The following is a 24,506-nucleotide window of genomic DNA, read 5'->3' as shown; positions in this document are numbered from 1 at the left end:
CCCTGAGGACAACAATAACATTTGCAGGATCTTTCTGAGATATTCTTGAACCAAACTGAATGCACCCCTTCTGGCATTTCATGGCCTGCTCTGACTTTTTTAAATGCTAATTTGCAAATCCAGCGTGATTTTCTGTATCAGTCTTTAGGTATCTAGTGTTGGGGGGGGTTCATGCTCCTCCCTGCACATTAGCTAGGTCTATTCATTAGCTCTATTCATTTTTAGAGAGTAAGTACAGTTCATGAGGAGCCCCTGTGCCATACAAATTCAGGTTATTCTCTCCAAAACACAACTCTTTGCACTGTCAGGGACTGCACAGTACCTAATACCAAGGCTCTACCTTTGCACTTGGTTTCTAAGGCAGGAGAGACTGAAAGAGGCCCACAGGGTGAGTCCCCACAAATCTCCCGGCTGGTAAGAAGGGTCACGCTTCACCAAGCTTATTTAACCCAGTGAGAAATCCATGCCAGAACCTTTTTTCCCCAGTTGCTATAAACTGCTTGCTCTCTACTCAAATTATATTCTCAGTCATTTAAACAAATTCCCACTTATTTCATATAATTCCTCTTCCTTCCTAGAGCTTCTCCCTCTTTCCCCTGGTTGTACGTGTGACAGGTCAAACTCTCCTTGGAAAGGCATAGGGTGGGAGGTGCTCTCCAGTCACCTGGCAGGTGGAAAGAGGTGTTGTGGTGGAGTGTAATATGCAGGGAATGGCCAGAGCAAAGAGGTCTCTCCAGATTTTTATATGAAAGGGAGTCAGGGAGCCCTGACAATATCCCTTGTTGTCCCAGAAAATGAGAAATGGTACCATCTTGGGCTGCTGCCATACCAACAATGGTCCCTCCAGCCCACATAATTTTCTTTTCTAGGTCATCAAAGTTTATGTCTAGTTACATCTGGCCTAGGATAACTGAATGGGGCACCACATTGGTGTCTCTCTGCCTTGTTGAAACTCGGTCCTGTCTTCCTATGCAAATCAAGGCTGCAGAGCATAGAACTGTCTTATTAAAACTTTATCCATGCCTGGGAATAGGGTGCTCAGATATTTGACACCAAAACTGAGAACAATTTTCCTAGCAAATTCAAATACTGTAAAGGGCTTGTGTGTGAAGAGATACCACCTTTCTATAGTGTGTCCCAGATGCAGCTACGGAAGCTCTTTACAACCTTGCTAAACAGCCCCTGTCATCATCTCCAATTTATACATCCAGGCTGGAGATGCAGAGGGCTAGTGCTCAAGGACATGCAACAGGCCAAAGTCAAATCTGTTATCTCTTGTTTTGACAGAGTAATTTCTCTCAGAACTGCATCTGGGAGAAGGGACACGGAAAGGAAGAGAAGGCTCAGCCCAGCTGCTGTTGAAGAGGCATCCATATAGTGAAGGGGATCTGACTTTCCTGGGTCTCAGCTGATGTGGGGATTTGTCATCCATCACATAGACAGAAAGTTCCCTTGGGTCGAAAGCACAGAGAGCTGGATTTGGGGAGAAAATACCTGGGAAGTGTTTTCCTGCACCTTGAGTAAAAACAGAAAACATGACACTTCTAAAGGCCAGTAGCCTCCAGCAGTTCACCAGCCTACACACACTAATGTTCAGGGAGAGGAAGGGCTCTAGACAGCAGAGCCGTGCTCCAGTTACCTGTAGCAGTTGTTATGGTATTTGTTATAGCTGCCCAGAGCTGTCAGGCATCCCAGACAAATTGCATACGAGAAGAAGATTTGAGTGCCTGCATCCATCCAGACCTGCAGGGGAGATGCAAACATAGATGAGAAGACAAGGCCAGCACAGAGCGCAGGCGCTGCACGTGTGTGAAGCGGCAGAGACCCAGGGGCTGCCATAACCTGCAGAAAGGCCAGGAATCAGAAGGCTGGCAAAACCTAGCATTTAGACAAGTCTTTTCTAGGAGCAGGTTATACAGCACCAGGAATCAGAGCACTTAGTGAGGCACCCAGAGGGTGCTAAGAGTGCCAAAGGGAAAGGATGCACCAGGAGCCTTGCAAACCCACAGCACATATAGCTCTTCATCATCTTCTCTCTCTTGCTTGGGCAAATCTGCAGAACTCTGTGGCTCTCCAGAGCCTCCCAGAAGCAAGAGACCAGATGCACACTTTCCACGAGAGCTGAAGGAGTCCTCTGCTAGCAGAGAAGGGGCATTTGATTTGGACAAGTCTGGTCTCACACTGGGTGACATGAGTACATACAGCTGCTGGTCATGGCCCTTCTCTCCAAAACCTAATTTAAAGGCTTCAAAACTTTAAAGAAAATTAACTGGGGAGGAGTACTAGAAATAAAACGTTGTTTGCAAAAGACAGTTCCTAAAAGAAAATACAAGAATGTTGTTAGTCCCATGAGGCACCTTCAAACTCTGTTTTGCTCTCACTGTCAATAACAGGTCCCAGTGCTCTGAGGCTGACATTGTCAATGCCAAATTTGAGCTGAGAGCCTAGCTGCGTGCAACCACCAGTGCAACTACTGCCACTGCCTTCTGCAGAGAACAACAAAAGCAGAAATCAACAGTAAGGAATGAAGCGATGACAAAGATTATTAATTGAACTGTTTTCCTGGATCTTTCTTCCTAAGGGGTTTATAAAATAGAGATAAGACAATCATTCGATCAGTGCTGAAGTGTAGCCACATTCTGGAGACAAAAGGGAAGATAGTCAGGAAAGCAAAGCCAAAGCAGAAGAAAAGTGTTACTGGGATAACTTTAATGAGGAAAAAAGGAGGCTATAGCTTCCTTCCCCAGAGTAGCAGTGCTGGTGAGTCCTTGAACAAACACCAGTCTTGCCCCAGGATCCCCTCAGAGAAGAATAGAAGACAATGGAAAGCATCACAGTGGTTTTGATGACTCTGAATCACACCTGTACCTGTCAGCCAAGACCTCATGTCCTGAGGAAAAGGGCAGCTGGGCAGCACCTGCCCAACCACCCTCGTTGCTCAGGCCACCCTCTCCAATGCATGATTCTGCCTTTCCTCTTCCCTACTGGCCAAAGAGCAATCATATGGCAAGAGGTTTTGTTTCATGTTTACATCTTTGCCCTTCTAGGCCTTACAATGAGATGTTACAATCCCATCTACTGTGATTTTTCTGGAGGAAATTCTGGTTTCAGCTCAAAGGACAGCTGAATAGAATATATCCTCTCCCTGCCCACTGCTGCAAAACCCAGCAATCCACAGGGAGAGAAAGCAAAGCATTGCTTGGGCTAGATTTGGTGACACTGCTCTCCTTGACTGTCCTGTAAGCAACTCAGCCAATGTTCGGCCCCACCATCTTCCCTTCAATCCATGGAAACCCTGCTCACAATTTCGCAAGGAGCCAGATGCGTAGATCTCTGATTTGTAGAGTGGGAAAGGGACAGGAGTATGAGGTGGGACTGTGATAGCTAGTTTGAAGCACTAGGACACTGAAAAAGTAATTGACCTTGCTGTATTAATTCTTTTTGGAGGAGCATCAAGAATTTAAGCCCCTTTTCACAGATCAGGGTAAAATGTTTTGTTAGGTTTGCTTTTTATTTTGCTCTTCATTTCTAGCTCTGTTTTTTCATCAAGTTTGAGCTTGAATCACACCCTGTCATGGATTTTAGAACCCGTGTAGTTCGATTTGTTAAGATAACAAGACTTCTGCCACCAACCTGGTTACCCCACACTTGCCATAACATTGGACCCAGTTGACAAACACCAACGAGATTTAACAGTTGGTAGAAATCTCAAGGATATGAACTACCTATGAATTTCACAACAGCCAGGCAATAGGAAAAAGCCAGGAACTCAGCATCCCAGCTGAGCAGAAAGCTACAGGGAGGAAGAGTCAGCCAGTGTTAAAAATCAGATAAATCACACAAGCAAGAGACATGAGAAATAGCCCAAGGACAGGAGAAGAATTGGTGTTTTACCAGCTGTGGTAAAAGCCAAATATCAAGACACCAAGCTTCATTAACTCTATGGCTTGTGAAGCGGCTCATTTCTAAAACCCAGTGATACCCTTGACTGTGTAGCAGAGACCAGCCTGGGGTCTGTGGGCTCCCTGCTCCGCTGCCTGCTCTGCCTAACACTGCACCCGCGGGGAGCACACTGAGCAATGTGGGAGCCCAGCCCCAAAGGGATGTCTCTAGGGAATACAGGACCTGTCTTAGCATATGCTCCCATTTGAAGCAAGGCAGTCTGTGTCTGAAACTGTAAATAAAGCTGAGTTTGGCTTGCAGAGTTTACAATCCTACTTAGTCAGCACGACCGTGAGCACCAGCTCAGGCTGCCTACACTTTACTTCCCACTTTAAAAAGTTACTGCAGCTCTTGGGCCGAAGAGAATTGCTTGGGGGTCAACGGACTGCAATAAGACTGGTGCCGTGGGTGTTCCTGACTCACTAGTGAGGGAGCCAAGCAGCGGCAGCAAGTCCCAGGACTGTGGGATCTCTGGGATCAGAAGGGGTCTCAGTCCGTCCGTGGCGCAGCCTCCTCCTCAAAACCCTCACGAGAAGCACCACTGCCCACCCTGGGTTCACGGGGGCTACACAGACCACTCACTTCAGAAAACAAGAACCCAGATCTTCTCCCTCTAACCTGCTGCCTGTGCTCATTTCTCTCCCTGCAGTGACTTAGAGAAATGTTTTACTCAGCCCTTCCAAGGCCCCTGTCTTTCCCTCCTGTGCTGCTGATCAACAGCCTCTCATTATATTAATATTTTCACTTTGACTAAAGGACCTCACTGGGGTCAGACAGGCTTCTCTTTCCCCTGCAGATAAAAGTGGGCTGCTGTTCTCTGGCCGCTGCTCCCAAAGAAACTGGTAAAGTTTATCCTGTTCAGATTTTGCTGGCACATTGGCCACATGGGTATTTAGATTTGATTGTTGTCTGCAGTTTTCTAAGCCATACAGTTTATTTAATTCATAATTCAATTTCCTTGAACATGTTGTTTACTCTAGTTTGTAATAACCTCCTACTCTCTTTTTTTACCCAAAGCCTTCACACCTGAGCTGCAGTTATTCAAGACAGTTATGGTCTGTAAGAGGACATATTCTTTTGCCCCTTAATTTTCTCAGCAATATTCGCTTTATTACATGTACTGGAATTTAATAGCCCCCTGTACTGAAACAGATCCTTCCTTAGGAAGATCTCAAAGCACTAACAAATAACTATAAAGACCATTTTCAAACAAAATGTTATTGAACCCCAGCACATGTCATACATCAAATACAGGTGCCATACTGAGAAGCACCAAACTGCCCCTATCAGCAAGCTAAGACGATACAGCATGGAGGGGGTACATGCTGCGTGGAGGGTCACACTTGGTGCAATGCAGAGCACAGAGCAAAAATCACCCAAGTCTTGAGCCGCAGCTGAACCAGTCTTTCTATCACACCTGTCATAACGCCTCACGAGTTAGCCTGTAGCATTGGCCACCAGCCACCCGCTGCCCCATACAAACACATTGCTTCAGCCCAGCCTTTAAAAGATTCCTAAGATTTCACCTCAAGATGATGCCCAAGGCATCCTTTCTAGGTTATTGCCTTTCCCTCTTCAATCAGGACTGGCCCACAGGCCTCAGACCACATCCTGCAGCAGCACAGGGCTGTTCAGCAAAGAGCCCACCACCGTGCCGCCCAGCCCAGTCCAACGCTTTCCCTCATGCTTATTTAGCCCTGGAGATGGCAGGCAGGGAATGAGTCACTGCCCTTTCTGCAAAGCATTCTCGGTCCTTCTACCCACCCTATGCCTGGCCAGGCATCGTGTTCCCAGTCTCAAGCCCCAGCTGCTTGGAAAAAACATCCTTGGGCTCCTTGTGAGTGGTGGTTGAGGGCTTTGTTCCCAGGTTAATCTCTCTGTGCCAGCACTCAAGGCCCCTGCAACTCCCTGCCAGAGAGCACTGACCTCATGTAACCCCCACATCTTGGGGTACCCGCCAACTCACAGGGACATTTTACACCCAGGAGGCCCCCTCCTGCCGCTGGGGTTTATTTAAACGCTGCAAGAAAACAAAGAGCTTTCTGGTTCATCCCGAAGAGCACAGCTGCCTGCCCCAGGGTGGTGCGGAGGAGCAAGGGATGCTCCTCGTTGCCTGGGAAGATGGGCTTTACAGCCCTCTCCACCCCGCTGCTTGCAGGCAGAGAGAAAGATGGCTTTATTCCTTCCTACTATGTCAGCGCTGAGATCAGACTCAGCAGGGCTGCGTGGCCACGGCTGGCTGGCCAGCCACCCGGGTCCCATGAAGGCAGGGCTGGAGAGAGGCGTGGGAGGAGGAGGAGAAGGAGGAGGAGAAAACTCCGCAAAGTAAATACAGCTGTGGTTCATCCCACAGAGGTGCATTGCTCAGCAAGGCAGAGAAGAGGATACCAGCCCTGAACCCCTCTCCTTCCCTGCCCTCTGCCCCCCAAGCAGGGTGTACAGCGGTGCCTGGGCTCGCAGACCCTCTGCCAGAGTTGGGGGGCCCACGGGTGGTGTGAGTGCCTGTGGCAGGAGTGAGGAGTGCGGGCCATGCCGGCACACGCATCCGCGCACGGGTGCAGCGGGTCGCCCTCCGAAAACAAACTGACTCGCCTTCAGAAAGGGTAAGCAGGGGGCCAGCAACAGCACAAACCAAGCGCACAGGGTCAAGTTAAAGGCTTGCCGGGGAAAAAAAAATAAACAAGGGGAACAAATAATATTTAGCAGGCTCCACAGTTGCCCACTCCTCTTGCTGGGAAGCAGCAGCTCTCTCTGGCCATGGAGCAGCAGCAAGAGGGGCCTGAATTTGGAGAGGATCTAATCCCTTCCCCAGCACGATTAAGGATGTCCATGGTTAACCCATGAGGTCACAGCCCTACAAGAACACACCTCCCATCCTCCCTGTGGTGGCTCAAGGGGCTTATCCTCAGTGCAGCTTCAGCAGCAAGAGCTGCTCCAGTGCAAACCCTGAGCTGGACCCTGGCAATTTCCCTCTCCAACCACAGGGGACAGCCCCCCAGCAAGGTGGGGGCATCTTCATCTCTTGCCTTCCCTTCCTGCAACATCCACTGGGAAGCAGAAGACTGTGGGGACTCTGCAAACATTGCTCCAAAAAGCAAGGAAATGGGTGAAAGAAATTGTGGGGGACCTAGGGAAGGTTGTGTGAAAGTACTGTGGATGAGAGAAGGAGATACAACAGGAAGCAAATGTTGAACGAAGGTAATGCTCTGAATTTAGCTGCCCAGAGCAAGTCAAGGCGTTCTGGCATGGTGCTGTGCAGAGTCAGGTGTCTGGTGCAGCAGTGGGGACAGCTTACAGGGTGTTCACAGAGCTGCAGGTCTTCTGCTGGTCCTCAGCACTACCAGGGCTTCCCTTCCCCCAGGACCAGGGGCACAATCCCTGTGTGGGCTGGATAGAAAGCATCTCATCACAGAAAGTTCTTCTTTTATATAAAAGACTGGGTAAAGTACAAGCACATACAGCAAGGTGGTGGGTTTTCTGGAATTTTCAAGAGGAAAACTCAAGTGGGAGATTTTAAGAAATGTTTGCTGCTTTTCCATAGAGGGATATATGCTCAGGGGCTGCTGAATTTAACTAATTCTCCATTCTCACTTATTAAATCTAATAAAATTTAGCTAAATCTAGCTAAAATCTAGGTAAAATTGATTGAAACTTCATACTAGAGTGAAAGGAGACCATTACATTTCTTCTTTTTAAAGTAAACCCAGACACACAGCTGGCACTTTTGACATCAGTCCTCTCCTTATTAAAACAGTGCCTGGTCATGGTTTGAAAGCATCAAGCAACAGAGAGCCTACCAACACCTGAGAAAAGTTCTTCTAATAACAAGTTTCCCACACTTAAACCTTATTTCCACTCTGAATTCCTCTTGTTTCAGCTTCCCACTAGTGGATCACACCGTGTATCCCTCTCCTTAATCGCATCCATAAATCCTCAGCATTATCTACTGAAATAAACAATTGATAAAATTGCTGCAAAGATAATTGCAAAGGATGGAGTGATCAAAAGTGAAAATGGCAAAGAACGTCAAGATCTCCTTTTGGTTAAAATACAGCTCTCGCTATGAAAGAAGTAGGAACCTTCTGTAGCACAGAAAATGTGATCAAAGTGGGGAAAAAAAGGATTGGTCCTAGAAATGGCTTGCATGCTAACATCATACTAAATCTTACACAAATTTAAAAAAACCCACACAACTATGGGATTGCTTTGGGGGGATTTTTAAGTTTGGGACCACACAGTTCAGAATAGATGATCCTTTTTGGCAGTTTTGCTGTTATCTGCTTGTATTTGAGCAGAACTGGACTTCATTATTCAAAAGTTTCATTTGGCAGCTTCTCTGGCTTTTTTGATCTACTTAGCAAAATGCATTTTATTTACCATTTAAATTATAAGCATTTCATAGGTCTAGAAAATGAAAGTGCAGAAAGATTTAGGGCATTGTAGACTTCATGGCCAGAAGAGACCACTCTCCATCATCTAGCCTGAGCTCTCACAGGCAGGATTTCCCAGTTCTGTCCAAGGTCATCTGACAGGTGAAAAGCAATGATTTCCACACACCAATCTGACATCCTGACACTTAATCAAATCTCAGCTGCTGCTCTCCCCTGGTACAATTTGCTAAATAATTCATCCCCTCTTTTCACCTAGTATTTCATATACTTTATAGGAGTTTTGGTTTTGTCCCCTTGTACATTGTTTGCCCTTTGTTTAAACCTCCCCTTGAGATGACTTATCATAAGGCTCAGATTGGAAAGGGTATTTTTAATTTTTTTAAATTTTTTTTTAACTTTCAGAATCCCTTGCTAGACACTAAAGAATCCTCTATTTTTCCAGACAGTGCAGGATTGCGGGTAAACAATTACAGCTTGCCATCCTCTGAGCATAAATCAATTATAATCAACTTGGCCCCAGTGGGCTGGCAGGGCTCACGCTGTCCCTGCACAGAGAGAGGGGGGCACAGCCACATGCACGTGTGTGGCTTGGGGCACTAACTCTTCCTTCTCTGATGGGAAGAGGTAAAAGAAACCTCAAGCCCTGCTACCTTGTTCATTAGAATGGTTAAAGCACACTGGAGGAAGGAGAACACTGTTACTGACTCCTGCTTTTCTCCCACAGAAATGAAGCATTCATCAGAAGATGATGGAGTTGGGAAGGGAGGAGCAAATTTTTCTCTCCCAGCCAAGGATAAGCCATCCTCTTGCTCTGAAGGGTTACTCTGCCTTTCTATCAGCACATTAGCATTTTCCAGGCTGGAAGGAAGCTGTGCTTCTAAAGCTCAGGCTGTAATTGGAAAAGTTTGCCAGGACAGACCTAATGAGGACACAGCTAGTACCAGCAAAACCACGCCACGCCTGAAGTAGTTTAATTCAGTCCCCTGGGCGACACAGTCACAGTAACAACAGGACTTTTCATTAAGTGAATGAGCACCATTCGAAAACGTTATTTCATTTCAGAAGTTTCTTGCACCTCATCAACACAAATAGAGCCACAAACACTGCAAATACAGAACCGTCCTTACTCCTTTCCAAGCCTTGCTGCGCGCTTTCACAGGGAGACAGCGGCTGTCCTACCCACCTCCTGTCCACAGGCAAACTGAGCGAGCATGAGAGCAGCCGTAAAGCAGTAAAATGAAGATTTTTCACCCCCGCTCCAGCATAGACCTGACCGGAGAGCAACTTCCAGAAAGCTGAGCAAGAGCTCTTGAGTCCTTCCCGTGACAAAAACCAGACTGCCTGGAGTTGGAAACCAGACACTCGTGTTTAGCTCCCCAGAACGGAAGCTGTAAGTCAAACTGACTTGCACAGAGCCACCCCGCACCAGAGGCACAGGCGGGTCCCAGGGTTGTCCTGCAGCCCCTGACACACTGCTACCTCCACCTACAGGAAACAGGAATCCTCTCTTCTCCATCAGGGAGAGCAGGAGCCCTTCTTCCCACAGCGCTTATGCCCCCGTTCACAGAAGTAATAACGAGACAGCAAGACTAGAAAGAGTTAATGGGGTTATGAAGGGTCTTGCTGGCCTATTTTCCAGGCAGGCACCCTTTAATCTCCTTTGGAAACACCTTCACACAAAGGCTGGTACAGCAGCTCAGCTGGAGCCAGGATTTAACGTGGAAGAACTTGTCCCAAAGAGATTAAATGCAGGAGTTGGGCGCCGACCCTCCCATCAGACAGGCAGGAATTTCTCACCAGGGATGGGGAGGCAAGGAGGGCGACCAGGTCCCAGGGAGTGCTGCTGCTGCAGCATGCCACAGGTCCCACCATCCATGCACCCCATGTGCTTCCTAGGGAAGCCAAAGCAAGCATCTCAGGAGCAGTTCTTATCCCTGCAAGCTGCTGGCACAGTGCAGAGTGGCATCTCATGCACCAGCTGCTTCTGCAGCAGAGGAGTCTCCCCAAGAAAGAGGGAAAACAGCTGATGCCACTTGTAATGAAGGGTTAAATTCCATTGTCCATACACCCAGACAACTCAGACTAAAAAACACAGTAACAGCACAGGTGGAGGCAAGGGTGAGAGAGTGCAGTCATCATCAGCCTATGCACCAATATCACAGCTCTGCCTTATGGACACAGAGGGAGAAAAGAGGAGACAGGAAGAAGAAACAGGAAGAAAGAGAGTGAGAAAAGGAAAAAGAGGGAGACAGGACAGCCATAGGTGTCCATGCAAGAAGAGCTCAGCCGCTCAGTCCCCCATCCACCTTACCTGGGGATCCCCAAGGCGACTGAGGTCTGGATAAAGGTAAAACAGGATTCCCTGGGATGCCCCAGGCAGGGAGACTCCCCTGATCAGCAGAACAATCAGCATGATGTATGGGAATGTGGCCGTGAAATACACCACCTGAGAGGAGGATGAAGGGAAAAGTGTGAGCGAGTGGTATCAGCCAGAGCAACCATCCCCAGGCTGGGGGAGATGGGCAACAGCAAGAGGCAGGTCAGGCTGCCTCACTGAACACCTTGTTGTCACCTGCAATAGAAAGAAATGCATTTTAAAATGCACTCAGGAAACTTGTGATATGCCATGGTGTGTCTGGACCCAGAGAAAACCTTTCTAGTCCTAAGAGCAATCCAAATCCTGAGCCAGGCTGTCACCACATAGGAGTCAGAGCAGCTCTCCTGAAGCCAGCAGCGTGGTATCTATGCGGATCAGAGAAGAAGATGCTCCCAGCACCCACCTGTACATCCCTACCCCAAACAAAGGTCTGAGTCACATACAGAAAGTCTCTTCTCCACAGCATTTAGTGGCAAGGGTGAAGGGGTGTGCAGGTAAGAGACACACCTCAAAATGTGATCACTACTGAGGGACTCACAGGGACAACACTAACCATAAACCCTCTGATCGACCCCAGTTCACATACCCAGCATGGGCACTTCAGGCAGATCAGGGCAGCACGTCTCAGGATTGCCACCAAGGGCACAGACCCAAATAGGACCGTTAAACTATGTATTCTTGATTTTTACACCCCTAACCCCATGAGCAATGCAGATGTACTCAGATAGGGTTGAAATCCCTTCCTCTAGCAAACCAGTCAAGTCCCTTGGGGGAATGCTGCAGGCCAGTATCAGCTCATCCCTTCAGGGACTCTACATCTGGTGAATATAACACTCAATTTAGGGGATACCAGGGTACTTTCAGGACTGTTCAGGTGAATTGCTGTAGTGTTCCAGAAAAACAACACATTGTAGTTTGTGTTTCCCACACAAACCGATATCAAGGTCTCATGAAGCTTCCCCTGCAGTTAAATTTGCATTGCCCTCACATCTTCAAGATTTACTGACTACCTAGGAAAAAAAAAAGTTGTTCAATCTGTTGTATCATGCTAGGCTAAAAAAGAAATGTTGCTCCTTCAGGTTTCCCCTATGTGGATGTGCTGAGTCAGGATTCACATCAGCGTGCTTCACTTGAATGTTACCCTTTAGCTCTTTCCTGTTTTGGCAGTTAACACACCAGAGAGGTAAAGCTCATCTCTACAGGAACGACATAATGTAACGATTTGAAATGATCTATTTCTCACACTTGTCTATCCATCTGGAATGAGTTGTTTCAAAATCCACCTAAAGTCCATCATCTCTGAACAAGGATGAGCACAGGCTCTGCCACAGCTATAGCAGTTTCTGCATTAGAGGAGGTCCTACAAAGAATGAACGTGTTATTTCCCAGGACAGTGTGACCACTTCCATGCTGCCCCCATGTAATCCTTATTGTCTGAGTAGTGATTAAAAAGGTGACTTTTGCCTGGATCCACTCAGATATGCTCCATCTGAATAAAGCAAAAAATGTCCAAATAAAGCAAAAAAATGTCCAAAGCACCTGGCGCTGCAACGTGAGTCCTTCTCTAAGTTGAGATACTCTTTGGCGACTTAGTTTTGCAATGCGACAGGACAGAAGGATCTGAGAGATACCCTGTCTTTGAAAAACAACGCTACTAGATTACCACCTCTGTCTGCAGCTCTAGGTTTTCTATGCATTTCATGTGCCCTGCTCTATTTATCGCAGAATTCTTGGGCAATGCCACAGAGGTCAGTGAGAAACACCTCCTTGCTGAGGCTCATGATCACCTGAGGTGCCTGTTTGAGCAGATCCATCCCCTGTCCCTCTGAATCCACATCCTGGACACTGAACGAACCCAGGGACAGCGTCCTTCAACACAGGTAAATGCTATCACTCATTTAATTCTCAAATTTTCAAGGAGTCTCTGATTTAGAGTTTTACAGGGGCAGTTAATCAAATCTACAGGTCCTGCAAGTTTAACCATCATCCCTGCATTTACCATGCAACCAAATTCCTCTTTCAGGAAATGACAGGCTGCAAGCCTAATCTTTCTCAGGTCTTGAAAGCAAGATTGAAAACAAAAATCATAAAAGCAACCCATTGCCTTTGAACCCTAATGCACATTCTTCCGGGACACCAGGTTGCACATGTTTGGCTGGATCTTTAAATAACATCAGTTTTAGGAACACAAACCTGTAGTAGTCTGATTTTGATTCACGTTTCAGTAAGGTCCTATGTGCACTACAGCCTGCGCGAACTAGCGAGTTAAGTTTTTCCATCAACAGCCGCTCACATCTGCAGTGAGACCAGAGGCTTGAATTTGGAGAGTGTTTTGCTGGACTGAGAGAGCCAAAGTTCTAGCTAACAACAGGAACATCTGGATCCAATGAGATATTACTCAGCGCTTGGCTCAGACCCAATCTTTTTATTTCTCGGGCATTGTTAGCACTAACTACATCACTAAGGAACCTTGCCGGGATCAGTGTGATCATTCTATCACATGCTGGTCAGTAACATCCAGGGTTTTATTTGAACCTGATCCACATGCCTCGGCAAAGTGGTTCCATCTGTGACAACCTCCTGCGCCTGCAAGCGCTCTTCAGGGACACACAGTCCCCATGTCAGGGGATGGGAACCGCTGCTGCTGAGTAGGGTGATTTCAGCTCATGGTGTTTGACACCCTCCGCAGGCAAATTCCCAGAACTAAGCTATTTCCCTTCCCCAGTGGGAGTGTATTCCCACAGCCATCGCTTTAGCTGGGTTATTGTGGAGGGTTGATAAATCTATGGACACTGTTACTTCATTGAAAGAAGGTTTCTGGTTTTCAAGAAGATAAGATCTCACCGTTGCTAGTCCTTTTTGCTAAAAAGCACTTGCATTTAACCTAGAACTTGTATCTAAAATAGATAGAATTTGTTCTCAGCTCTTCCCACGCTATGTTTGCTATATCCCAGTATCATATTTGCTGTTATTAGATTGACTCTGCTTTCTTTTACTAGGCCACCAGAGCAAGTAGTTGCTCTTTTCTTCTGATTTTACCCCATGGAAACCAGAAAACATCATCTATGAAAGCTGCTTGATTTCCCTGTCATGTTTCATAATATCAAACCATTCTGGAAGCAGAAGAAACTGCTAACATCCATGCCATCAACTCAACGGAAATGGATGCAGCTTAAAATTTACACCCCATCACACATGATGTCTTGTTCAAAGCACAACGAGAAGACACCTTTTCAATTCCACTTGTTGTTGCTGGCTTCAAAGCTGGCTGGGAGTGGGTCAGGAGGCAATAGCAGAAACTAAGCAATGAGATCAGTGCAAATGACAGGCACACTCTGCAACAGAGGGAGCAAGGGATAGAACTGGACAGTCACACCAACCCTTCCCAGAAGCATTCCAATGAATATCTCTGTGGTGACTGGTGTGACCTTTATTCCTGGGGAATATGAGCAACCATAGGAAGAGTTGAGATGAAGAAAAAAAAGATTGCCATGGCAATGAGGCAGAGAGGGCTTGGAGGCCATCAGAGTCACCTTTGTTACTATATAATGAATTTGAAGGTTTTCCAGCAAAAGCATGCTGCTTGCTCACACTGAAGTGGGCAGGAAGGGAATATGCAACCACTCCATAAATAGGAAGACTGCAGGATCTCCTTGGCCTGTGGATGGAGAAGGACCAGATGGGGATATGCATCTTGGAAGTTAATGCTCTGAGACATCTCAGCACCCTTATCCTTTCCTACTCAAAACACAGAGCCTGGCTCACACAGCTGCTCCAAGTTGAGTCTCGCAGACTTCTGCCAGTTCATTCAGAGGGTGGTCCCCAGCAGATCCCTAGGACCTCTCAGAATGTACAAAAGGTGAGTTGATGAAGCACTTCACCTGTGATCAATGGAAGAGGCTTTTTCTGAAGCATGGACTCACCTTGCCTGTGGACTTGACCCCTTTCCAAATGCAGAAGTAACAGATGATCCATGCCAGCAAGAGACAGAGAGCCAGCTCCCAGCGCAGGCTGCCCAGGTGCTGGATGCCATCGGAAATCTTTAGCACTCTCCTCCTGCATTGAGGGGAAGCAAAGGAACACCCAGGTGTCACTGATGTTGGCCACTAAAATTCCCAACATCAGATTGGTTCTCACCACACATCCACAGCACCGGATGTCTTTGGGGAAAGGAGCTGTCTTAGTAACAAGGCCCAGGTCTGAGCTGCAAGCATCAGAAATCAAGGAGTGCTCTCCTCTTACAAGTACTACCAGCCTGGTGGAACACACATGGATACTTGCTTCTTAGTTAACTCCAGTGCTGGCTTGTTGGGCCAAGAAATTTCTTCTCTTGTCCTACTCTCATCCTTCATCTGTCTTGTCCTCTAGGGTAAGAACTCTCTCTCTGCAAGAACATGCAGCACTTTGCACACATAAACTCTGCCCAGGCCTTTTCCATGCGCATCACTAATTTCACATACATTTCTGACATGCTTCAAACCTCGAAGTGAATAATACATTGCACTTACCGTGCAGAACCATCAGGACCACCCGAGAAGAAATGTTGTCCAACCCCTTCTCCATAACAAACTTCTTCTGTTATGAGGAGCAGCTACATATTTCACCTCAGGACTCCGAGCAGCATAGTATCCCATGCCATGACTAAAGCCCAACCAAGACCACAGTAATCCCCATTGCATAGTTAGAAGAGGCCACCTTGGGCATTTTTTTTCAGCTGGTACAGAGACAGGATCCTGGGCTAGTTAGACCTTGCTTCAGCTAAATCTTACGATCTCACCCTGGCCATACAGCAGCTTTCCATATCACATGTATGTCAAATCTTCATTGCTTACAGAAATAAGGATTCACCCTCCTCTATCTCCTACACCACACAGATGGATCTGAGTGTAAAATACCATGGTGTGATCCCCAAACTTCAAGTCTCAAACAGGGACAGAAGGACATTCCCTACCTTGGAAACCAGCCGCAATGCTCGCCCTGCTGCAAAAGACAGCAATTATCCCAAAATAAAGGTCACACTCCCAAAGAACCTCAGTCTAAGACACACTGCCTCCTTTCCTGCCCCACAGCCTCATGATGGATTGAGAGGATGAGAAAGGGGTTGGAAAAAATCACGCTGCTCTGCCAGATACATTTCGTCATGTTGCTTTCTGCCTGCTTCTAAGGACGTGGACCTTGTAACCAGTGGAAAAAGGGTGCCAGCAGACCGTAACTAACTGGGCACTGTACCACAGCCAGAAGAGGCTTCAGAAGTGTGCCATCAGCCCACTGGCAGGTCAGTGCTTCTTAAGGAAAGGGTGGCCTCCTACATCCCTGCCCAGGGAGGGCAGGAATAGATGCTGCACTGGAAGTAACGGACAGTGGAAATTTCCAGTCCCGTGTGCTTATTCCCCAGTAACACACAAATGGTCACAGCAGTGATGGAAACATCAGCTTTTCCAGTAGCAGGCCTCAGGAAGAGCAGGCTAAGGCAGGCCACTATCTAATCACATGTGAGCAGTAGAGAGAGGGGGAGTGCAGGCTCCAGGAGCACAGAGGAGACAATGAAAATTTTAAAACTTTAAAGTTTAAAATTAGCATCCCTGTGCTGAGCCAGGGATGTCCTGAAGATATCGTGTGCTGGCAGCATCCAGCAGTGGGGCTGAGGGCAGCAAGGGCAGAGCCCTGAAGCCATCTAAACGTATGAGGAAAATCTACAGTGGCAGCAGAGGGGTTACTCACACAGTCTATTAGCCAGGGCTCAGCGCTTAACTGAGCCTGTTCTCCCAGGAGGTGCTGAGGATCATCACGGATCCCAAGCCAACAGACCTACACTTTCCTTCCAGAAATAAAGCTACACTAACACAAAGGGAGAAAACAATGAAAATAAGGGAGTAAATTTCATAGCTAGTCGATGCTATCAATTCATTTCAATTTGAGTTGCTTCTCTTCTCAAAATAGCTTGTGTATTAGTCACTCTGAAGTGAAAACATCACTTCTTTTTCTATTTTTAAGAGGAAGACTAGCCCAAATACAGAAGCCACCACTCACCATGCCAGAGTCCCTGGGAACATACTGGTATCATGCATCAGCATGGATTCAAAGGGAAGAGATCACCTACTGCATCACCAGCATGGACTCATGTAGTAACATCACGGGGCTTTAAGGTCTCCTCTCCAACAGCATAACACTCTACAGCTTGCAAAACATGCAGATAAAAACCCATTGCAGAGCTGCTGGTTTGTGAATCTCCACAAATCTCAGCCCACTCCCACCTACAGCCTTGGCACTCATGTCCTGATCACGGTTACGCTGGATGCAGGCACCAGGCAGGTCAAGGACTGCATGGGGAAGCCTGCTCCAAACAGAACAAGAACAATGGATAATCCAGAAGATATATAAAGCGAAAAAGTGAGAAATAGGCCTATCCTTTACTTACTCCCAGAACTCAATGACAGGGGATGTTGCATTTTCACTGGTCACGTTGAGCGTTGAGTTTGCCTTCTGGAGCTCCATGCAGTTCCCTGTGGGAGAGGCCCAGAGAGAGGGGGAGCATAAGAAACAGTGGCTGGAATACTGGAAGATCTGAAAAATCCCTCCCTTTCCATGCACAGTATCAACACTCATTGATATTGACTCTAAGACAAATTTTGTACAGTCCCAAAGATGCACTTAAGGAAACCCCTCCAGGGTAAGGCTGATGACAAACCTAGCAGAGTTAAGATGATGGCATTTAACTTTTCTTTCCTGTATGCTGAAGCCCAGAGCAGGAGCCATGGGGGAGGCTACCACTGCATGGCCCTGGCTGGGTGCTGCAAGTGGCTGGGCAATGCCAGCAGTGATGCTCTCTAGCAAAGATCCAGATCAATCGAGCCTCTTCTCCGAAAGTGCTAGCAGCACTGCAGTGACCCCACACTCCTCACTCCTGTGGCCGGCAGTCCCACCCACGCAGGGACCAGTCACTCTCCTGAGGTTTGTTCCTGTGCAACAGCAGGTTTCCCTCAGCCAGGATCCACTGAAGGATTGGGAGAGGACTTCACACTCACCTGTATTCCATTCGTGGTCGCAGCTGCCCCAGGGGAGGTCAATAGTGAATGAACTGAAGAGATAAAACAAGGCCCAGGCCAGGACAATGATGTAGTAGAAGTTCAGCAGTATGACGATGACCTGTGAGGCGTAGCCAATTCCTGCAGAAAGCGAGCCCCGAAGGCAGGTGACCCACATGCAGGGGGATGGTAACAGGACTCCCCTTGGGAGGTGCTCACCCAATGTTTTCATGTGCTGCTCTGAGTTTTGACCGTGCTGTTGGATGATTGGGCAGCCTCCAGAGCCATGATCCCCTCCCCAAAACCCACCATGCCGTATCAGTGGGGATCCAAGCAGGGGCCCTGGGGACACACTCCTCCTGTCATCCCACCACAGCCTTCCCTAGCGAAAAGGTAGTAATGGGAAGGAGTCTGGTCATGGTATGGGCAGATTATGGTTGGAAAGACATCTAAAGGGACAGAAATATATGACGGTGCTCCACCTGCTGAATAATACCTCCTCTACCAAAATTCACCTTTTTTTTTGTTTATCTATCCCTTTTCACTTTTGTTTGGGAAGCGTTCGTGTTAACAGCACACACCTTTTCTGGGAGGTGCTGGAGGAGCATCTAAAGGTTTTGGTATGCGGAGAGAAGGCAACCAAGACGCATCACCTCTTGCCTCTCTGGAGCCCTGTGGTCCCCTGTCCTTGCCATGCCCTCCCTGGCCCACCCCACTCACCTTCAAAGAGGGGACAGATCCTGCGCCAGGCTGTCACTCCTCCCTGGCTGGTGTACTGCCCCAGCGCTGTCTCCAGGAGAAAGACAGGGATCCCGCAGGTGAAGAGGAAGATGAGGTAGGGGATGAAGAAGGCACCTGGCAGATTCAATTAGCAGATAGGAGAAATAAACTCCATGGGATGACTGAGGTCAGACTATCTCCTACCTGTCAGCAAGTGGGTCCCTCCCAGGCTGAGGGGGAAAGCCTCAGAGGGATGGGGATGTGAGGGCAGAAAGGCCACAGACCAGGGTGTCAGAAAAAAGAAATTTTCTTCACGTTTTGTCTCACAAAGTGATGTGATTACATTAGAAACTCAACATTTAAAAAAGATGGAGAGGAAAGAAACATTTCTAAGCTCGATTTTTGTGCCAAAAAGAGTGAAACAAGTTCTCAATAGTTATATAGAAATACAGAAGAACATGTTACTGTAAAACTGTTATAACTTTTAATTAGGTTGTTGACTCCTTTCACATTGATTTTTCTGTCTGAATAAGATGACAAGCCCATGGATGACAACACCAAGACACTGAGGAACACACAGACACTGACACCTTCACCCAGTCTGTGGGTTTGCTCAATCCTTTGCTCACCAAGAAGTAGCAAACACAAACAAAAAGTACTGCAGCTAAGTATGCACCTCACACCAGAGGCCAGGGCTGGCCACCTGGTCCAGTCCTGTCATGACATCAGGCAGAGAGAAGTAAAATTCATCAGGTTTTTCATTACTCCAGGCCAATATTAAATGCAGTAATGGCTTTTACCCCAAAGAGCACAGGAGAGACCCCTGCAAGGTGATCTGCGCTTTTGTGCCACGAAACCTGCTCAAGCCCTGCTGTAACGATAGGGAGACACGGGGCAGGAGTTGGCATAGGAAGGGGTAGCCCCAAGTGGAGAGTAGCTGCTGAGCTGCAAGGGGCTCAGAGGGGCACACGCAGAGTCAAAGGTGGCAACCCACTCAGCCACTCACCACGTGTTCCCTGCATAGTCCTTTTCTGTGTCAGTGAGATGCTAAATGTCTCTGGGCTTGGGTCGATGAGGGTGTAATGGGGAGTAACAATCCTGGTGCACAAGTAAACTCAAAACCCGTGAGATTTCATTAAGAAGCTTAGCTAGCATACAGGGGCAGGGAGAAAGAAGGGGTGGGCTTTTGGGACCGCTCATCTCACCTAGGTACAGAGTCACAGCCCCCCACTCCCTGCAAAAGAAAAAGTAATGAAATAGGTAGGGAGAGCATTTCAGCAACCCCCTGTGGCGAAAGAGTAACTGAAGGGATGCTGATACCTGGCAGCCCCAGGGCAATGATCAGCATCTGCCCGTATGCTCTCCTTCTACCAGTAAATAGAAGCTGGTGATGGCAAAAGACAGGAGAAAGGGTTGTATCAACACCATCCCCTCAACTCCCAAGCTGCATACAATCGTATTACAATAAAAGTGTTGCCTTGCTCTGAGAGAGATTATTCACATGTATTAGACTGTATTTAACTAAACTGCAGCTAGCAGATCCCAGGGAAGGTCTCTGAGGTGGCAGGTGGTTTCCCTAATTTCCAGCATGAGAATTAGCCTTTCCTCTTCCTCAGGCTGGCCAGCGGATTTCACTCTTTAGGAGTCTAATTGGAGAGTCCCAATCTGCAGGCTGTGAAGAGATGCAAAATTACAGTGGGACAGAGAATGGATTTGCAAAACATGTTTGGGCCAAGAGCCACGCTTCCCTCATCCCCCATGTTGGGGGAGGACAGTCAGGGTGTGATGACCCTGACACCAGTCCCACTACTAATACTCCCCTCTCATTCCAGCTGGCAGAGGGCTGCTGCTTGCCCGCATGGGCAGGAAGGGGTGGCAGGCGGGATAGCCTCCAGGCAGGGACTGCAAAGAGGAAGAGCCAAGGAGAGGTGCCCAGTAGAGCCGCTCTGGCCCAGGGAACAGCAGGGACAACAGCCCGTGGTGGGGGACTGCAGCATGGATGGGGGTCCATCAGTGTACCCAAGCAGCTCCCGTAGCACTGGCTGTCTTCCCCATCCCAGACGTGTCCACTCTCCCCATGGTTGAACCCCAACACCTGGCAGAAGACTATCCCACAGAAAGGGAAGCACTAACGTGTGTGCCCCCTCCACTATGGCCCCTTCCCCTCCACATATGCAAGGACAGTGGTGGTGGGCCCTTGGGACTGGCTGGTTTGGGGAGCGCTGGAAAGGGGGTGTGGCATTTTCACACCACCAGACAGCCTTCCCCAGTATTTCCCAATCGGTGGGGCCAGCCTGTCCAAGGAGGTGAAAGCAAGAGTGAATATGTCTTTACTCTTCTGTTTGTTTTTTTTTGCCACCATACAAGACCTTGGTATCAGACACTAAACACTGTGTAAGGGACTACTCTTTCTTTGCCACGTGGAAATATCCCTACAGAAGGAAAAACTACAGGCTTCAGATAGCTGAGATTTTACAGATACTTTTTTTTGCAAAGATCTTGACTTATTTAGGGCAGCAAAGCACAAGTGGAGCGGGGTTATCACCACTGCCTACACACAAATTGTCAGAGAGCAGAAATGTCAGCCAGCAGGGCAGAGCTATTTCAGTCTGATGGTAACACTGGCACAAGAGCAAAAGGGTGCAAACTGGCCATAATTGACCTGGAGCTAGAAATTAAATAAAAGTCCCTCACCTTTACTGAAGTACCAGAGAAGCAAGTGCCCAGACAATCCTTCCCACAGGAACAGAGCACAAAGCCACTAGCAGCTTTTAAAATTAATCTTGAGGCATTACAGCACCAGCTGGGGCAGTCTGGATTCTATGGTGCAGGAGAGAGCCTCAAGTCCCACAAAACATCACACTGCACTGCCCAGCACAAGTCACACAGCAAATGTTTCCCTCTCTACATGAAAGCCTCATGCCCCATCCTTGCTCTAACCTCCTGAGAAAGTGGACAGAAATGAAAAATTTGCCTGAGATTCCTCATGGTCTCTGACACCCTCACAGGGCTTTGCTTCAGACAAGTTTCTCGGGGAGCAAAAATGCTGAGAAATCACTTTGCACCTCGCCTCTGCTGTCCAACCACATTCTGTGGCTCTCCTTTCCCTAAAGCTTTCCTTCACCTTCCCCTTGGCCCAAGTGCAGGGACACGCCAGGGAGAGCAGCAGGGAAAGGGGTGCCAGGATGGGGCCCCAGATCCTGCTCTCCCTGGGCTGGATGGCGCCCGCAGAAGGGTGCAGCAGTGGGAGCAGATACGGCTCAGCAACCAGCCAAGAAATGTTCCCTGTGGAAAAGGAGAAAATGAAAAGTCCTCCTTTTTCAACAGGGAAAAGAAAATGCCTGACCTCCTGGTGAAAAGAAACAAGTGCTGAGCAAAGCATGGTGTGAAAGTAGCTAAACAGCAGTTAATCCTCTTTTATGCCACTGGGATGAAAGCAGTTTAGTGAGGCCCATGAGACTACCCCAAGATCAAGCCAGGGGATTTCAGCCTCAGTCCCCAGTGCCTTGCTCCCTGCCAGCTCCCAGCCAAGCGCCATTTCCCCTCTCCCCTGCCCTTCCGGAGAGCCCAATTAGCAATTAATTGCCAGACGGGGAGAGCAACTCCCTCTCTCTCCATGTGCCACCGAGACAAACTTAAGAAGAGCTTCAGGCTTTCGTCTTTTTTTAAAACAATTTTCTCCCCTAAAATGCAGCCACAAACTAGAAGTGAGGAAAAACACCTGTAAAAGCCCAAGACAACTCTCTATCTGCAAAAGCGAGTCCAGCTCCACCATCAAGCCACGGGACAACCAGGTCTCGCTGAGGATCGAACACCAATGGCTGCCAAGCACAGCCTGAGCAGCAGCGATGTGCCAGCACCTCACTGGTAAAAGCATCACCGTGCTCCCTTTCTCTCCACCAAGCAGGTCCACATGCACACCTCACAGTCCTGCCGTGTGACTTAGAGCCAGGGGTCCCCCCTTCTTGCAGGGGGATGCTGGTTGGGATGGGCACTGTGGTGTACAGGACAGGTTCTGTGCTTCTGTACCACAGCAGAAAACCCCTTCGCTCTGCCCTGTCCCTGTTATCTGTCTCCAGCCCCCAGAGGACATCCCTCTGTGGTCAGACATCTGACCCAGGCTAGTGGCAGAGGGCCACTTGGAGGCCCCCCTGAGCCTCCAGGAAATGCTGTAGCTTCCCACGGCACATGCAAAGACATTGGTGCCTCATGGCCCCCCTCACCGCTCCCCGCTATGCCACCGGGATCCACTATCTTATTTGCAGAGGGTGCAAATATTAAAATGCAGGCACAGGGTGCCTCTTGCTCCTCTAGGAAGAGGTGCCCGGGTTGAGTCCTGCTGCTAAGACAGCCAAGATCCCACCCTGTTCCTCCCACCTCCCTCTGCAGATATCCACCCACCTCACCAGCAGGACTAGGACTCCAGGACTCCAGGCACTCCAGGAAAACATGGTTACAGCCATTAGAAGCTCTGGGACATCACTGCTCAGTTACCCATGTCCCACCGGGTCAAAACAACCCTTTCTTTTGGCTCAGGTGGTGGAACCATGCCAGCAGGTTGGCATCCTCTCATCAGCCTCATGACTTCGGCACCGCTGAGAAGCTGCTACCGGTGGTGAGCAGGGCCAGACACGGGTGTTGCAGAGGCAGGAGGGACCATGGCGGGATGCTGGTGACCAGGTGCCCCTAGGGCTGCCCGAGGCCAGGGCTGCACTTACCTCCACCGTTCTTGTAGCAGAGGTAGGGGAAGCGCCAGACGTTTCCTAGGCCAACGATCTCCCCAGCCACAGACAGGACATATTCCAGCTTGTTGTTCCACTGCCCTCGCTCCAGGGTTTGGTCATCCTCTTCCGTCTCCTTTTCCAGGCCAGGGTGTGCAGGCACCGTCTCGCCATTGCTGACAGCACCAGGGACTCTGTAATCCATCCCACCTTCAGAAGGATTTTCCTTCGTTACATTCAGCACAAGCCATGGAATGAGGCAGATATTTGGACTATGGGAGAGGCAAGAGAGGGGAGAGGACACACATGCACATACACACCCCCTGAGCTGTTTCTCTCTTGCTACTCGTACCAATACCTGCTGGCAGTAATGCACTAAGTGCATGCATGTGCTTTCATTGCTTAGTAAAAAACCCAGTCCTTAAAAACCACTATCAGCTTCATTATTTTTAATTAATTCATCTCAAATCACTCCTCCTGGAAGCCCATCCTCTAAGCACAGTGTTACGCAGAAGACCCAGTGGCTCAGCCAGACTCGGATTCCCACTCTGGCAGGTACCGAGAACAGACTTAGGGCTTGAGGAGGGTGAGAGTGGGATCAAACACTTCATGACATATTTTGTTAGGATTTCTCTCCTCTCCTGTTTCTGCTTTCCAAGGTCTGTTTTCACAGACCTTACAATGAAAGCTACAAAACACACAGAAGCCTTAGATGCAGATAAAGTGAAATAAAGAGGGAAGAAAATTTCTGCTTTCAGTGGTGACAACTATTGCCAGCAGTCTACTAGGCAGTGAGAAAAGGTGATTTTTCAGAACAGAGCTGTCTTTCTAATAGCAGCAGAAGATTTCTTGTCTCCCAGGGCCTGCCCCTCCAAACATCTGCCTGTTGCCTGCAGAAGCTCCTCACAGTACTGCTCTTAAGAATCTTTGGCACTGCAAGAGCTTCTCCCATCTCTAAAGGGATCTCTGCTAAGAGAAGCAGATCAGCAGGCACGCACCCTTCCTGCTGTCTCACTTTCTGCCTTAAAACCTCCGAGAGGACACCTCTCCTTCCAGGAAAACCAGGGCATACCATGAGTGACTACTGTGGCACAGCTGGTGCCTCAGAGCACAGCAAAGAGACAGGTATGGGCACCACAGGTGGCACTAACTTTGCTACAGCCATTTAGGAGGCTCAGGGGTGTTTGAGCCTGTTCCTCACGAGCAGGATGCTCTCTGGTTGCTGAGCCCTGCAGGGCAAAGGGCGAGGACTGTGCTTCCCACCACCACCCAGTGCCAAAGGTGGGATTGCTGAGGACTTCGCGCCAAGGAAGGAACCTTCCTTTGCATG

The 24,506-nt window shown here is 48.4% G+C and overlaps 1 protein-coding gene across 2 annotated transcripts in view; it reads right to left on the bottom strand.

Moving 5' to 3' along the window:
• SLC6A13 (solute carrier family 6 (neurotransmitter transporter), member 13) overlaps nt 1-23,381 on the bottom strand; it is a 28,927-nt gene extending 5,546 nt beyond the window's left edge. The window contains exons 1-7 of one of the 2 annotated variants that reach the window (XM_009878495.1): nt 23,174-23,381; nt 18,456-18,590; nt 17,736-17,876; nt 17,129-17,213; nt 14,634-14,766; nt 10,645-10,779; nt 1,640-1,743 (exon numbers count right to left, since the gene is read on the bottom strand). In XM_009878495.1, the coding sequence (XP_009876797.1) occupies nt 1,640-1,743; nt 10,645-10,779; nt 14,634-14,766; nt 17,129-17,213; nt 17,736-17,876; nt 18,456-18,590; nt 23,174-23,381 (941 nt within the window). The remainder of the gene's footprint in view (nt 1-1,639; nt 1,744-10,644; nt 10,780-14,633; nt 14,767-17,128; nt 17,214-17,735; nt 17,877-18,455; nt 18,591-23,173) is intronic. The other variant, XM_009878496.1, reaches the window with a different exon arrangement.
• Between the last annotated feature and the right edge of the window lie 1,125 nt (nt 23,382-24,506).

This window comes from Apaloderma vittatum, unplaced genomic scaffold, assembly GCF_000703405.1.
Source record: "Apaloderma vittatum isolate BGI_N311 unplaced genomic scaffold, ASM70340v1 scaffold10941, whole genome shotgun sequence".
Taxonomy (NCBI): Eukaryota; Metazoa; Chordata; class Aves; order Trogoniformes; family Trogonidae; genus Apaloderma; species Apaloderma vittatum.
The sequence above is the reverse complement of the archived record's forward strand: the minus strand, read 5'-3'. Positions and strand labels throughout refer to the sequence as shown.